This window comes from Mus pahari, chromosome 3 (genome assembly GCF_900095145.1).
Source record: "Mus pahari chromosome 3, PAHARI_EIJ_v1.1, whole genome shotgun sequence".
Classification (NCBI taxonomy): domain Eukaryota; kingdom Metazoa; phylum Chordata; class Mammalia; order Rodentia; family Muridae; genus Mus; species Mus pahari.
The window spans coordinates 48,638,570-48,652,295 of NC_034592.1; the positions used below are offsets into that span (position 1 = coordinate 48,638,570).

Consider the following 13,726-nt stretch of genomic DNA (forward strand, 5'->3'; position numbering starts at 1 on the left):
AGGCTCCTTGTGGGTGGGGCCATCTCTGGGCTGGTAGTCTTGGATTATATAAGAGAGCAGGCTCAGCAAGCCAGTGGAAGCAAGCCAGTAAAGAACATCCCTCCATGGCTTCTGCATCAGCTCCTGCTTCCTGACCTTCTTGAGTTCCAGTCCTGACTTCCTTGGTGATGAACAGCAGTGTGGAAGTGTAAGCTGAATAAACCCTTTCCTCTCCAACCTGCTTCTTGGTCACGATGTTTGTGCAGGAATAGAAACCCTGACTAAGACAATTATATACATAGATATATGTAATAACAACTAATGTAGAAAAAAAGAGCCCATACATTTGAATAGGGAAACAAGACAATTATATTAATCTCAAAAATCAAAAAATTATTGATAGAAAGAATAACTAGAGCCATTAAACATTGGGTTTTGATAGTTCCTGTCTCCTTAAGATGAACTGCTTTACAAATATTTACTAGTTCTGTTTTAAGTTTCTTAAAGGTGAAAGCCGTATCTGGGAGTATCTTGATGCCTTCAAAACCATAATTTAGGAGCTATAGAGCTCCTTCCTATTTGACAGAATCAAAGAACAAAACTTCCTAAAAATGTTAAGCCGAGTTAGTGTTAATTTCTCTAGAAAAATTCTGTTGTTAAATGGTAAAAGAATTTGCTTTGTGTATTTTAATACAAGTGGGGCACATTTTCATCAACTTAATCCTAAAAGAATTCATGAAGCACCTATTTAATGTTATTTACTAAAAAGAGAATTCAGTGTGCTAATCATGGAACAGAACAGATCCAGACTAAGGGGATGAAAACAATCTGCTCAGGGGTACCTGCCCCCCCATATACAAAATGTCACGTATTTGGCCTACAGATTATATATGTGTATATATACATATATAGATGCATACATATATACATATATATGTATATATATCATCCATCAAATGGACTGCAATGAATGTAATGAAACATTTTGTAACTTAACCATATACTCAATGGCTAAAAGTCTTGAAACAGGATCTGCAATGTTGTAAACCTCTTTATTTGTAGATTTAAATGATGAAATTGGATGAAAACACAGAAAACAAAGCAATACTTATGTGATATGTATTATTTTTAATATAGTCTCCTTTAAAATTCTCTTAAGTGTGTGTTAATGCTTTTGGCATAATTCTGGAGTTGGCATAAAGCGTTAAATCGTGAAATGTGTGGTATTCTTAGTAACTTGGTATTTGTAACTTGTAGACTTCTTTTATGGCAAGTACCTTATGTCTTTCCCCATAATTTTCAAAAAAAAAAATCTATGGTTTCATCAAACCAACCATGCATGTAACTTACATTTGGTCATTTTTAACTATTAAGCTGCTTAGAACTTTCAAGATTCCATTCTTTTCTAACAGACACAAGCATTTAATTTGAAGTATTTTTTTTATATAAATGAAACAATATAGCATGTGGATTTATATTTAAAATGCCAGTTTATATAATACATAGATGTATAGATCATAATCAAAGACTAAGAAATACACTAACATGTGTGGCTAACTGGTTTTTGACAATGTGCAAAAGTTATGAAATGAAAGAACCATTGATACTCAAAACCATGAAAATAAATGAGGAAAATGTGTAGAAGTGGCAACAGATTTTTTTTTTACAGAGAATGCATATAGCATATATATGCAAAATAGCATACATATATATATGTGTGTGTATCATGTATACATTCATACCATTTTATCTTCAATGATCAAATTAAAAATTAAAATATAGAAAAAAGGAGGTCTCAGAACACACAAGATTCTCTTACATGCATGGATGACTTGATACAATCATGATTTCTATGAGAGACCATGTTATGGGAGAAGACAGAAGACACACACACATGTACAGACACAGAAACATATACATAAAACACACAGATGCATGGCAAATGGCTTAGAAAATATCCACCACCATTAATACTTAGGGAAAGGCAAATTAAATCTTCTGTGACATGTCACTATATGACCTCTAAAACAGCTAACATAAAACATTGGCAAATAAGAGGTGCTGTTAAAGATAAGAAAGCAGCTAGACGGCTCAGACTTTGCACCTGTGAGTGGAATTGTTAAGAGAAATGCCATGTAAAATACTGCGGTCGTTTCTTGTACAATTAAGCTCATGTTTACGGTTTTAACACACCAGTTGTACTCTTAGGCATTTTGTTATATAGAAATGAAAACTCTTGTTTACTCAATAATTTCTACATGAATTCTACTTAGCAGAATATTACCCACAAAAGACTATCACTCAGCAGAAAAATGGAATAAAGTATTGAAACATGAAGCAACGTTGATGAGTCTCAAGGGAAAACCAGCCAACTCTCCAAACTTTCCGACTGTGTGGTTCTGCATCCTGGAAGTGATAAAACAGCAGCGTAGTGGTTGTCAGGGACAGCAACTGAGCAAGGGTCCAGAACATAAAGATGTGGCACAACGGTTTCATTTTGTTGCTCAGGAGCAGTCCGAATCTTTTCTGTTACAGAAATGACATGGATCCATACAAGGGATAAAATACATAATTATACATTTTATCAATATTCTCAAACACATCACACACACACACATGCACATACACAGGCATATGCACTCACCCACCATTAAAATACAGAAGCCATGGGTTTGTAATGAAACATGGGGGGGGGGATGATTGGAGGGAGAGAAGGGAAGGGGGAAATTATGTAACTTTATTATCTCAAAAAATAAAAATCACTAATAAAAATTAAAATTTTTACTTTAAAAAAATGATCAAATAATATAGAAACCCAGTCACCTATCTTCATTGGTATCTATAAGTATAGTTTTAAAGGGAGTTTGATTATATTATATAGAAATAACACCCTGTATTTTAAAAATGAACTTGTGTTACACTTTATAAACTTTTTTATAGGTCAGTTAGTACAGTTATAATCAAGTAATTAAAAAACTGTATTTATGATAGAAAAAAAGCTATAGCTCCCTAAACTATAAATTAGAATATTTTATGTGGAACAAATGCCTGTTTTCCCACAAAAAATATTAAAAACCTTTATGTTATCCATTGTCTTTAAATGCCAGCCCATGTGAATGTGATGCTGTAGTTGTCATGGTCGTGGTCGTGGTTATCTTCTTCTTCTTCTTCTTCTTCTTCTTCTTCTTCTTCTTCTTCTTCTTCTTCTTCTTCTTCTTCTTCTTCTTCTTCTTCTTCTTCTTCTTCTTCTTCTTCTTCTTCTTCTTCTTCTTCTTCTTCTTCTTCTTCTTCCCCCTCCTTTTCCTTTCCCTGTCCTTTCTTTGTTCCTCCCTTTCCCCTCTGTCCCTCTTCCTCTTCTTTCCTATTTTTTGAAAACCACATTACATGTGAGCAACATGCAAAATAACAAGAGATTTAATAAAAGCCGTTTTGTTACAAAAATCTTTCTTAACTTGCACAGTTGATAATTTAAAAATATATAAATAGTATGAAAAAGGAAAGGGATCAGAACTTTGGTCACGATGAGATTGTTTTCAGTCATGGTTGAAAATTAAATGTATTAGGTTTTGTTGTTGTTGTTGTTGTTGTTGTTTTGTTTTGTTTCTGCTATAGTAACACAGAAACTTCATGCAGAAAAGGACCAAAATGAAACTGGGGAGTTCTACAATCCTCAGTGGAGAAAATAAAGTTAAAGCAAGATGGATTTGAAAAGACTTGGTCAGAAAGTCTCAGCTATTTATTAACATGCTGAATTTGTTTCCTGTTTACTCATATGAGAAACTGACCCAGAGCACTTGTAAAGACTTTACCTTGGTCATACTGTAGTTTGTATGTATATTGCAAATAAAGGTCAAATTTCTTATTTGCAACTAGGCCAAGGGACATTCTCCAATAGAATCTGTCTCACATTGCTTACTAAGGAAGTAATTTTTGTGATTTTACTACTCTGCGTGATTGTGGCTTTGCACATGCATGCACACACATACACACACACAGAGACAGACACACACATATACACACACACACTATGAATATATGCATATGTTATATATTTGTATATATGTCAAGAATTCAAGAAGTACTAATTAATTAAGAGTATAAAAGTCATATTCATTTTAACCTGACCTGGTCCATATGTTTGATGTTAAAGACTTTGATGCGAGAACAGTCTCTATCTTGAAAATCATTGGTTCTCATATCATAGAAAAAAGAATGATCAGAAGAGTCACGCCTTGGCAGTTAAATACTGCCACGTCCTGGGAGCAGTAAGCATAATTTGTACTATGAATTCATTGACCAGAACAAGTTATATTCACATGTACTCATATCATTAAAAGGGTGCAAATTACTAATGTCTTGCTATCCCCAAATAACCAACCCCAATAATCACCAATTGGTTATGAGGTATTCCCAATTCATTCTATGAAGCCACAATTACTCTGATATCTAAACCACACAAAGATCCAACAAAGAAAGAGAACTTCAGACCAATTTCCCTTATGAATATCGATGCAAAAAATACTCAATAAAATCCTTGTAAACCGAATCCAAAAACACATCAAAACGATCATGCATCATGACCAAGTAGGCTTCATCCTAGAGACTTAGGGATGGCTTAATATAAGGAAATCCATCAATGTAATCCACTATATAAACAAACTCAAAGACAAAAATCATGATCATCTCGTTAGATGCTGAGAGAGCATTTGACAAAATCCAACACCCATTCATAATAAAAGTCTTGGAAAGATCAGGAATTCAAGGCCCATACCTAAACATAATAAAAGCAATCTACAGAAAACCAGTAGCCAACATCAAAGTAAATGGAGAGAAGCTGGAAGCAATCCCGCTAAAATCAGGGACTAGACAAGGCTGCCCACTTTCTCCCTACCTATTCAAAAGCAATTCGACAACAAAAAGAGGTCAAGGGGATCCAAATTGGAAGGGAAGAAGTCAAAATATCACTATTTGCAGATGATATGATAGTATATGTAAGTGACCCTAAAAATTCCATCAGAGAACTCCTAAACCTGATAAGCAGCTTCAGTGCAGTAGCTGGATGTAAAATTAACTCAAACAAATCAGTGGCCTTCCTCTACACAAAGGATAAAGAGGATGAGAAAGAAATTAGGGCGCAAAACCCTTCACAATAGTCACAAATAATATAAAATATCTTGATGTGACCCTAACTAAGGAAGTGAAAGATCTATATGAAAGATCTGTAAATGGAAGAAAAATTTTTAAGAATCACTCATTTTAAGAATTAAAAGATCTGGTATATAGCTCAGCTAGTAAAGTACTTGTCAAGCAACATAAAGGCCTCCTGAGTTCAATCCCCAACATGCAAAGAAAAAGCCAGACAGACTAGTGTGAGCCTGTAATTCCAGGTCTGGAGAGGCAGAAACAGGAAGATCCCTTGGGCTTACAGGTTTGCCAGGTTAGCCCAATCAGTGAACACCAAATCCTAATGAGAGATTCTGTCTCAAAAAGTAAGCAATTCTCATTCGTAAACGTGATGTCTCTATTACACCTTTCCCCACAAAGCTCAGGGATCTATGTAGAAAAGACAGAAAGTTTACTATATTAAGAAGTTGTGAACAACTTCTAGAAAACAGTGTTTTCCAGACACAGTAAGACTGATGCACACATGAACTCACGGAAACTGTAACAACATGGATAAGATTCTCACGAGCTCAAGCCAGGCAAAAATCCCAACAAGGAAGCAGGGAAGTGGGCACAAATTTTCACCGTTAGCCAAAAAGTTATTTGCCATGGATAGATACTAGGACAGGGGAATATCGTCCTTTTGTTCCCCAATGGGTGTGCCAGTGGTAGTCAATGGCAGGGATCTTGCTCAAGATTAGTTAGCCAGCTGAAGCCAAACTCTATGCTTTGGGTTTTTGGTGTTTTAAGAGAGAGAAGAACAAGAAGTTGGACGTGTAAGGAGCTGCTGGGGTATGTTCAGGGAACAGGAAAAATATAATCAAAATATATTTTATGGAATTCTGAAAGAATAGATCAAAGCATAAAAGATATTGTGGTACATGACTCTTGAAGCAATGAAACTGGAGATTGACCTGTGCCTTTCACATGCACACATGCCCTTGAATTCCCTCCTCCAACATGCACACTCACATGTTCCCATCAACACACACACACACACACACACACACACACTCCAATAGAAACATTCCTTAGCTGAGTGGGGTGGTCCTCTCCGATAGTTTCAGCACTTGTGAAGCAGAGGAAAGGAAGGCTATCCTGTGCTGCATGGTGGAACCCTTTCTCCAGCTAGAACTACCACAGCCTTCTCTGCCAACCACAGTAAACATCGAAACAAGGGCCAACATCACAGAATAAAAAAAAAAAAACAACAATTAAACAAGGGCACAGAAAAACCATGTTGATGAAGTGTTCTTTGAAGAGATATTGTGGATGATTTGGTGATGAAATGTGAGGGGTTTTTAATCCTTTGTGGGATCTCTATTAGCATAGCTTTCTCCAGTGTGTGTAAAGATAACATGAATAGTATTTTGCTTCTTGAACATTAGGACAGATCCATGGCTTTCTTGACACTCAGTTCCACTCTGTTCTTTCTAACTCTTGGTTACTATTTGTTAATACATTTGATTCTTTCTCTAGTTTCTCACATGGGTTTTCAACCATTGAAATTGAATCTTTTATTGCATGAACAGCAATACCAGATAGGTGTGTGTGTGTGTGTGTGTGTGTGTGTGTNTGTGTGTGTGTGTATGTGTGTGTGTGTATGTGCATTTCCATTTGAAAAGAGGAAACATGGCCAAAAGTGATAAGGGCAGAGGCATGAATAAGAGAAACAGAGGAGGGAAGGCTATTTAGGTTAGAGTTCATCAGAGGTGGTGGAATTAAACAGGTTCTTGGATAAGATTAGAGAGCATGACCCTAAATCACTGAGAGGTTGATGCCAGAGTAGTAACAACATTGACTTCCCTTATCTTTCCTATTTGTCTTAATTACAAAAGATTGCAGATATTGCTGACTGTTTCTTCACACTAGGAAGGCAGTGGTTTCCACTTGGATTCAGAGTTCTTGTTCCATTCTTGGCAGGAGTACCCGTGGAATGATATCCAAGACCAATTTTTGTGTATCCAGGTTCTACCACTGACTGTCATGAGTAGCTTTCTTCCAGGCAAAAATAACAAGAATTTTTACTTACAAATTAAGTGCCAAATTACATAAGCATCCTACATATTTATTGGAGAAATTGTTATCTCAAACCTGAAATTTAAGAGTTCCAACTACAAAGAAAAAAATGAAGTATTCTTTCACCTCTTTTTTCCAACTACAAATTTTTTCCACAAAGGAAAATGCTTCCATTTTTTTAAAAGTTAGTACTACAATAATGACCACTGGCAAATTTTCATTAAAAACATTTCTGCAAAGCTTGATAAATTAAAAAAAAACTAAATCTTTGTTTTTAATAATCTATTACAATAAAAATGTTTGTTTAATAGAATTTAAAGAGAATGTAACTGACTAAAATGGACTCTCTTTTCCTTATTTGCCCAAACCCATGAGAACACGTTTCAATTTGGAGACTTTTCTTTTTATAACTTTTTTATGATAAGGAATAATTCTTCAACATTGTAGTACTTAATATATTTACAAGAATATCTGTTTGTATAGGTGGTTGAAATTTGAAGAGGATGTGGAAGATGGAGGAGAAAGATGGAGTAAGCCCTATGTGGCCACACTTTCACTACACAGCTTGTTTGAGTTGAGAAGCTGCATTCTGAATGGAACGGTGCTTCTGGACATGCATGCCAACACGATAGAAGAAATTGCAGGTAAGGTGTTTGTTGTCTTAGTTTATTTAATTCTGACAAGTTTGGCTGACTTTTATTATTCTTTTTCCTGTCAATTCCATATATATGTGAACAGTAAAAAGCAACTTTCCATAGTCTGTGTAAGGGACATTAAAATAATTTTCTCTGTCTCTTTATTTGAAATGAAATAAATTGAATTTGAAATAAACCTCAACTCATTTATAAATGATCATCTATAACAGAAAATAGATGGCCAGATCTCCCTGAATATTTTCATGAGCATGTTTAGACCACACACAAAGAAACTAATCTTTATATAAAGATTTCCCCTAAGGAGTTTGTTTATGTGGATTAAGTGACTGAATTATATTTAAAAATAGATTAATTAGAATAAGTTCTGTAGTTGCTATGTGAACCGTACCTGTCAAGTTTCCCAGGCTTACAACACTGACCACACAACATACCTTTTATGATTTCATTGAACTTTCTTAAAGAATGTGATTTCTAATGTTTTCCTTAGGATGTCACTCTGAGCAGGAGATGTCCAGTAAGTTAACTTTTCATTGGTTTAATTGCTTATTTTCCCATCTCTGCTGCCTTTCTTTTGCTCATCTCAGTAGACCCAGTGAGGATGAGTTGTGTTCAATCTAGTTTTCCACAATTACATTTTCTGAATCCATTCTTGCAATGAAAGTAGTTCAGTAGACCCAATACCTCAAATAGCTTTTTATTCTTCTTCGTGATTCTCTGGTTAGTCTGTGTCTTTTCATTTGACTCCAAGGAGTCCCACTTGAATGTTCCACTTTCCATGTAGAGCACTTTGTACAACACCATTCAGTATATAACAGTAGTTTAGAGCTAACAGTATAAAGAAATTACAGGTTCTAGACATAATTGTGTTGACGACTTTTGCTTCATTTCCTTTTCAACTGTGAATGAAAGATTCGTAATTGCAACTTGAGTGTAATATAAAGATATTTACTTCATCATTAAAATTTAATTAAAATATCTTATTATTTTCTTTTTGTATTTATTCATGTTATGATCATGTTATCTTATTATATTTAATAAATAAATATTATTTACATATTTATGTCTTCTAAACTTTGCAGTTTGTTCTTATCTACCATTATATCTTATTGTTATATCAATCTTTAAATGTAGGATGGAGATTATTTTCTCCTATTAAAAACAGATATATAGAATTAATGTCTTAAACATGATATTTGCAGATAAGGAAATAGTTTCTTTGAATTAACCTGTAATCATAAAGTTGGTTTTGCTTATGATTATGATGATTTAAAAACTAGTAATTTTTCATATCATCGATTATTTCTCTATTTTAGGAAATCAAAAGCTATGTACATATATTGGTAGCTAGTATCTATTTTCTTTTTTTTTCCTATCTACTCCCATTTCCATTTTTATGTTTTTAAATTTATTTATTATTGTTTATTTACATTTCAAATGCTATCCCGAAAGTTCCCTAACCCCACCCTCACCCTGCTCCCCTACCCACCCACTCCCACTACTTGGCCCTGGCCTTCCCCTGTGCTGGGTCATATAAAGTTTACAAGACCAAGGGGCCTCTCTTCCCAATGATGGCTGATTAGGCCATCTTCTGCTACATATGCAGATAGAGACTCAAGCTCAGGGGATACTGGTTAGTTCATATTGTTGTTGCACCTACAGGGTTGCAGCCACCTACAACTCCTTGGGTACATTTTCTAGCTCCTCCATTGGGGGCCCTGTGTTCCATCCAATAGCTGACTGTGAGCATCCACTTCTGTGTTTGCCAGGCACTGGCATAGCCTCCCAAGAGGCTGCTATATCAGGGTCTCTTCAGCAGAATCTTGCTGGCATGTGCATTAGTATCTGGGTTTGGTGGCTGATGATGGGATGGATTCCCGGATGGGGTAGTCTCTGGATAGTCCATCCTTTCATCTTAGCTCTANATTTTGTCTCTGTACCTATATGCTTTCATGGGTATTTTGTTCCTTATTCTAAGGAGGAATGAAGTATCCACANGATGGTCATCCTTCTTGGTTTTCTTGTGTTTTGCAAAATGTATCTTGGGTATTCTAAATTTCTGGGCTAATATCTGTTTATCAGTGAGTGCATATTTAGTGACTTCTTTTGTGCTTGGGTTACCTCACTAGGGATGTAGTATCTATTTTCTAAAAACTATATTTGTGTACTTTAAGATTTCAAACCTGGGATCCTGTCATTTCAAGAATGCATAAAGTCTAGAATTAGTGCTTTCTAGACATTTCTTTGTAAAGGAACCAGGGAACCAGATATAGTTTTGGAATGGCAAACTATTTTATGTCAGTGTTTTTTTGTTTGTTTTGTTTGTTTTGCTTTGTTTTTCATCAGATTTTTGGTATGGGATTTTTTTTTAACAGACTCTCATAATTCCTTAAAGAGATTTTGTTAGATTTAGTAGCAGAAAATCCCATTTGCATCTGGCAGGTCTGTTAAGAATTTCTGGTATAATTAAAGTAGGATTTTCTTTTGGATGAAGTTAATTTAAAACATATCTATTTCCCCATGTTTCAGGGAACTCAATAAATCCAAACTCTATCCCTCAAAATATTACTTAACCTTTTCAAATCCACAAATCTCTAGGTATAAAATTTCTTACCGTGATTTATTCTGATGCAGAGATTAATTATGTTGAAAGTGTTTCCTACTTACATTCATATACATTGTAGACAATTTATGGTCTGTGCTAATCTCTTTAAAACTCAGAATTATAAAGATTAGAAATGGAAATATTCTTTTTGAAGTGTGAATACTTTACCCTGATTCTGTCAATGAAAGTTAGAAAGAAATTAAAATCAAGCTAAAGTTAGTATCATGGACAAATAATCAATCAAAGCTCACAACGCATTAAAGCAAGTTTTGTCACTTAAACTTTCTCACTGAAGGATAAATTTAATAACTGGCTCCACTGAATGCAGACTTATGACCGGTATAAGAATGCATTATTTGACTGCAGGTTCATGCACTCACCTCTAATCCTAGTATCTCTGGCCAGGTGTCTGTGAGTTTGAGGCCAACCTGGCCTACAAAGTAAGTTCCAGGCCAGCCAGAGATACATGCTGAGACATGTTAAAAGCAAAACAAAGCCATAAAACCAGGTTAATATTATGACAACCCTTAGTATACAAAGTTCAGGGTTCTGCTTTTTTGCTCTTAGTGTTGGCAGCCAAGAAGAATCTATCACTTCATATTCCCAACTCCTGCATCTTTCTCTTTGAAGGTTAAGGCCATGAGTTTTCAGAGCATTTATGTGGGAAATTTCAAGAAGGCATAGATTTATGTAATTTTTGCAATAAGTATGGCTTCTTAGAATACTTCGTGACCATGATGAGTTGATTATACTAAAGCAATTACCTAATTATCATGAAAAAAATGACTTTTCCATCCTCAAGCTTTTTTACACACCACTGATAGGTTTTGTAGAGTGCTTGAAGTCAGAACAATGTGCTCTATCTTTTTCCTTCTTGCTTCTTTTCTTAACAAGCTCTTGGCATAGGGCTTTGGCAAGCTCACTATGTTAGGCACCATTGCCTGCTGAGATGTGAGGGCTCGACTTTGGGCCTAAAGCCATCATGGCTCATTATCCCTTTCTACATTTCTAGTTAATACTGATAAGTATTATTGTGGTGAAGAGAACACTGTGGGTGATGACTGAGTCACGTTCCTGCCTTTGGTGCCTAAGCCTCATGCCAGTATGCTTTATTTTTAAGAAAAAGAACCTTTCTCATTCACTAACACTGTCTGTAATGTAGTCATGCCTTAGATGTATGGACTGGGTTTGTGGGGTTACTGAACACATGAGTACTTTTTAAACCCCATTTTATTTCTCCTATGTGTCTGCCTGAAATAAATATCTTATCTGTATATAACTATAAAGGTGGACATTAGGGGATTTTATAGTACTCCTGTAATTGTGGCTCAGTAGAATTTTAGTAATATTATTATAACATATATGTTTTTTATATGATCAGTTTTGGTTCTGTTTAGCATAGTGAACAGGGAAGTCTTAATTTTCTATTTCTGGATCTGCCTTGAAATTGTGTTATATTAGTGTTTTAATAACTTTCTTATAACTTCTATTGTATGTGAATACGCATTTTATACATATTTTTGGTCACAGCAAGTTTTCAAAGTAATATAATAGAATAACAGTTCTTCAGTTCCTTTATTTTGTTTTAATTCAGAGGTGTCATAATTACTGATCTCCAAAGAACTGAAACATGAATTTACATTTCAACATTTAATGCCATGCACTTTTTGGAATTGAATGAGAATTTTCATTGCAATGGATGACTTCTAAGTACTTCACATGTATCACTGCCAACTCCCAGATATTCATTTTTAACTCTTTCCCATTGTGAACAGAAAGTGACAGAGCAAATTATATTTCTTGTTTTAAGTATGGCCCACTGCCTAGTCTTGTAGGCCTTTTGAGCTGTGACTTGGGACATTTCATATGACTGAAAATGAAAACAGAAAAAGCTTTTATAATGTACAAATTGTAGCAAATTCAATTTCACTAATCTTTAGGAGGTTTTAATGTAGTTCAAAGGCAGAGTTGGGGAGTTGTGACAGAAATCATTTGTTATCTGGCTCATGGCAGAAAAATTGAGGCTAATTAATTCAATTCTCGTCCTGTCCAAAAAAGCTGTAGGAATCCCATCTCTGCTGACAGTGACAGGTTCATGTCAGTCACGAGTAGAGTTTTATATGCCAGGTGAAAAATGAACCTTTTATAAAAGCAAGGGACAAAAGCTAATGTATTTCTTACTGGATAAGAACAGGATATTTTCTTGTTACTGCTGGCAGTCACCTTACAAACATAAAGGAAACAAGGCTGGGCCCAAATGCACATCCTCAAGAGGATGCATACAGCATCACAGAGAAATGGAGCTAGAACAGCCTCATTTTGAGTTTCCTCTTCTGCAAGTCAGTCCGATGAGTCCGTTTAACTGGGGCGTCTTGTACTTTCTCCTATTGACAAACTCATCTTAATATCTAGTTGATTCTTTTATAAACTGTGAGAATATTGAAGCCTTCACACATTTCAGGGAACTATACCCTATTAAATGGAAATTGCAAAGAGAACTGCGTACTGGGAAATTACTTACTGGTTGGCCTCAATTTGCTAATCAGTGCTTTAAGGCCTTAGATTATTACTCTAGCTGCAATGCTATCTCAAAGCATACATTGTTACTCCCACCCTTCAAGCCATAATAACTGCACTTACTCAGCTTTGCAAGGTCACCTAGCTAGAATGTTGTAGAGGGATCCAAGTTATTCTCCATTGTCTATTTGCACATCGTACAAAAGGAAACTGAGTTTATAAGAGGAAAGTTTGCTAATGTTGATGCCTGCAATGTATTGAATGTGTTGGCAGGAAACAATTCACTGGGATCTGCTTTATATAATTTGTACTCCCAAAAAAACAATTAAAGTTAATATTTGATATTCTGAAAGCAGAATATTAATACTGAGGCTCGGTGAAGTGATACTATATTATTAAGGAATTTTAAAGACCCTTTCCTGATATTTATTTCATTGGCACACTTGATGTGTATGACAAATATCAATGTACTCAGTTCAGTCTTCTGAAATCTTTCCTTATACATTTTAAAGCTATAGTTCCTTGTTATCAAACACATTCTATGGGTTCTATTAGAAAAAGAGATGTTTGTAACAAATAAAATGCTTATTTACTCTATAAATGCTGGGACAAAACTGTTGGATAGCTCCTAACCCCACTTTGAAGAATCAAGAAAATTATTCTTCACTAGAAAGTCATAGAAAAACTACATTAGAATATGTGCGAAATGTCCAGTGTTTGGCTAGTGAACATCTTTAATTTGTGTTCTTGGGTGACGGAGAAATTTGTAGTGTTAAGTTTGAAGTTTACC

At 35.1% G+C, this 13,726-nt stretch overlaps 1 protein-coding gene across 9 annotated transcripts in view; it reads left to right on the forward strand.

Annotated features, from left to right (window-relative positions):
• The window catches only part of Slc4a10 (solute carrier family 4 member 10), a 121,031-nt gene that overhangs the window by 11,027 nt on the left and 96,278 nt on the right, over positions 1–13,726 (forward strand). For all 9 annotated transcript variants that reach the window (XM_029535807.1, XM_029535808.1, XM_029535809.1 and 6 more), the window contains exon 2: positions 7,645–7,805. In XM_029535807.1, the coding sequence (XP_029391667.1) occupies positions 7,775–7,805 (31 nt within the window). In that variant the 5' untranslated portion in view covers positions 7,645–7,774. The remainder of the gene's footprint in view (positions 1–7,644; positions 7,806–13,726) is intronic.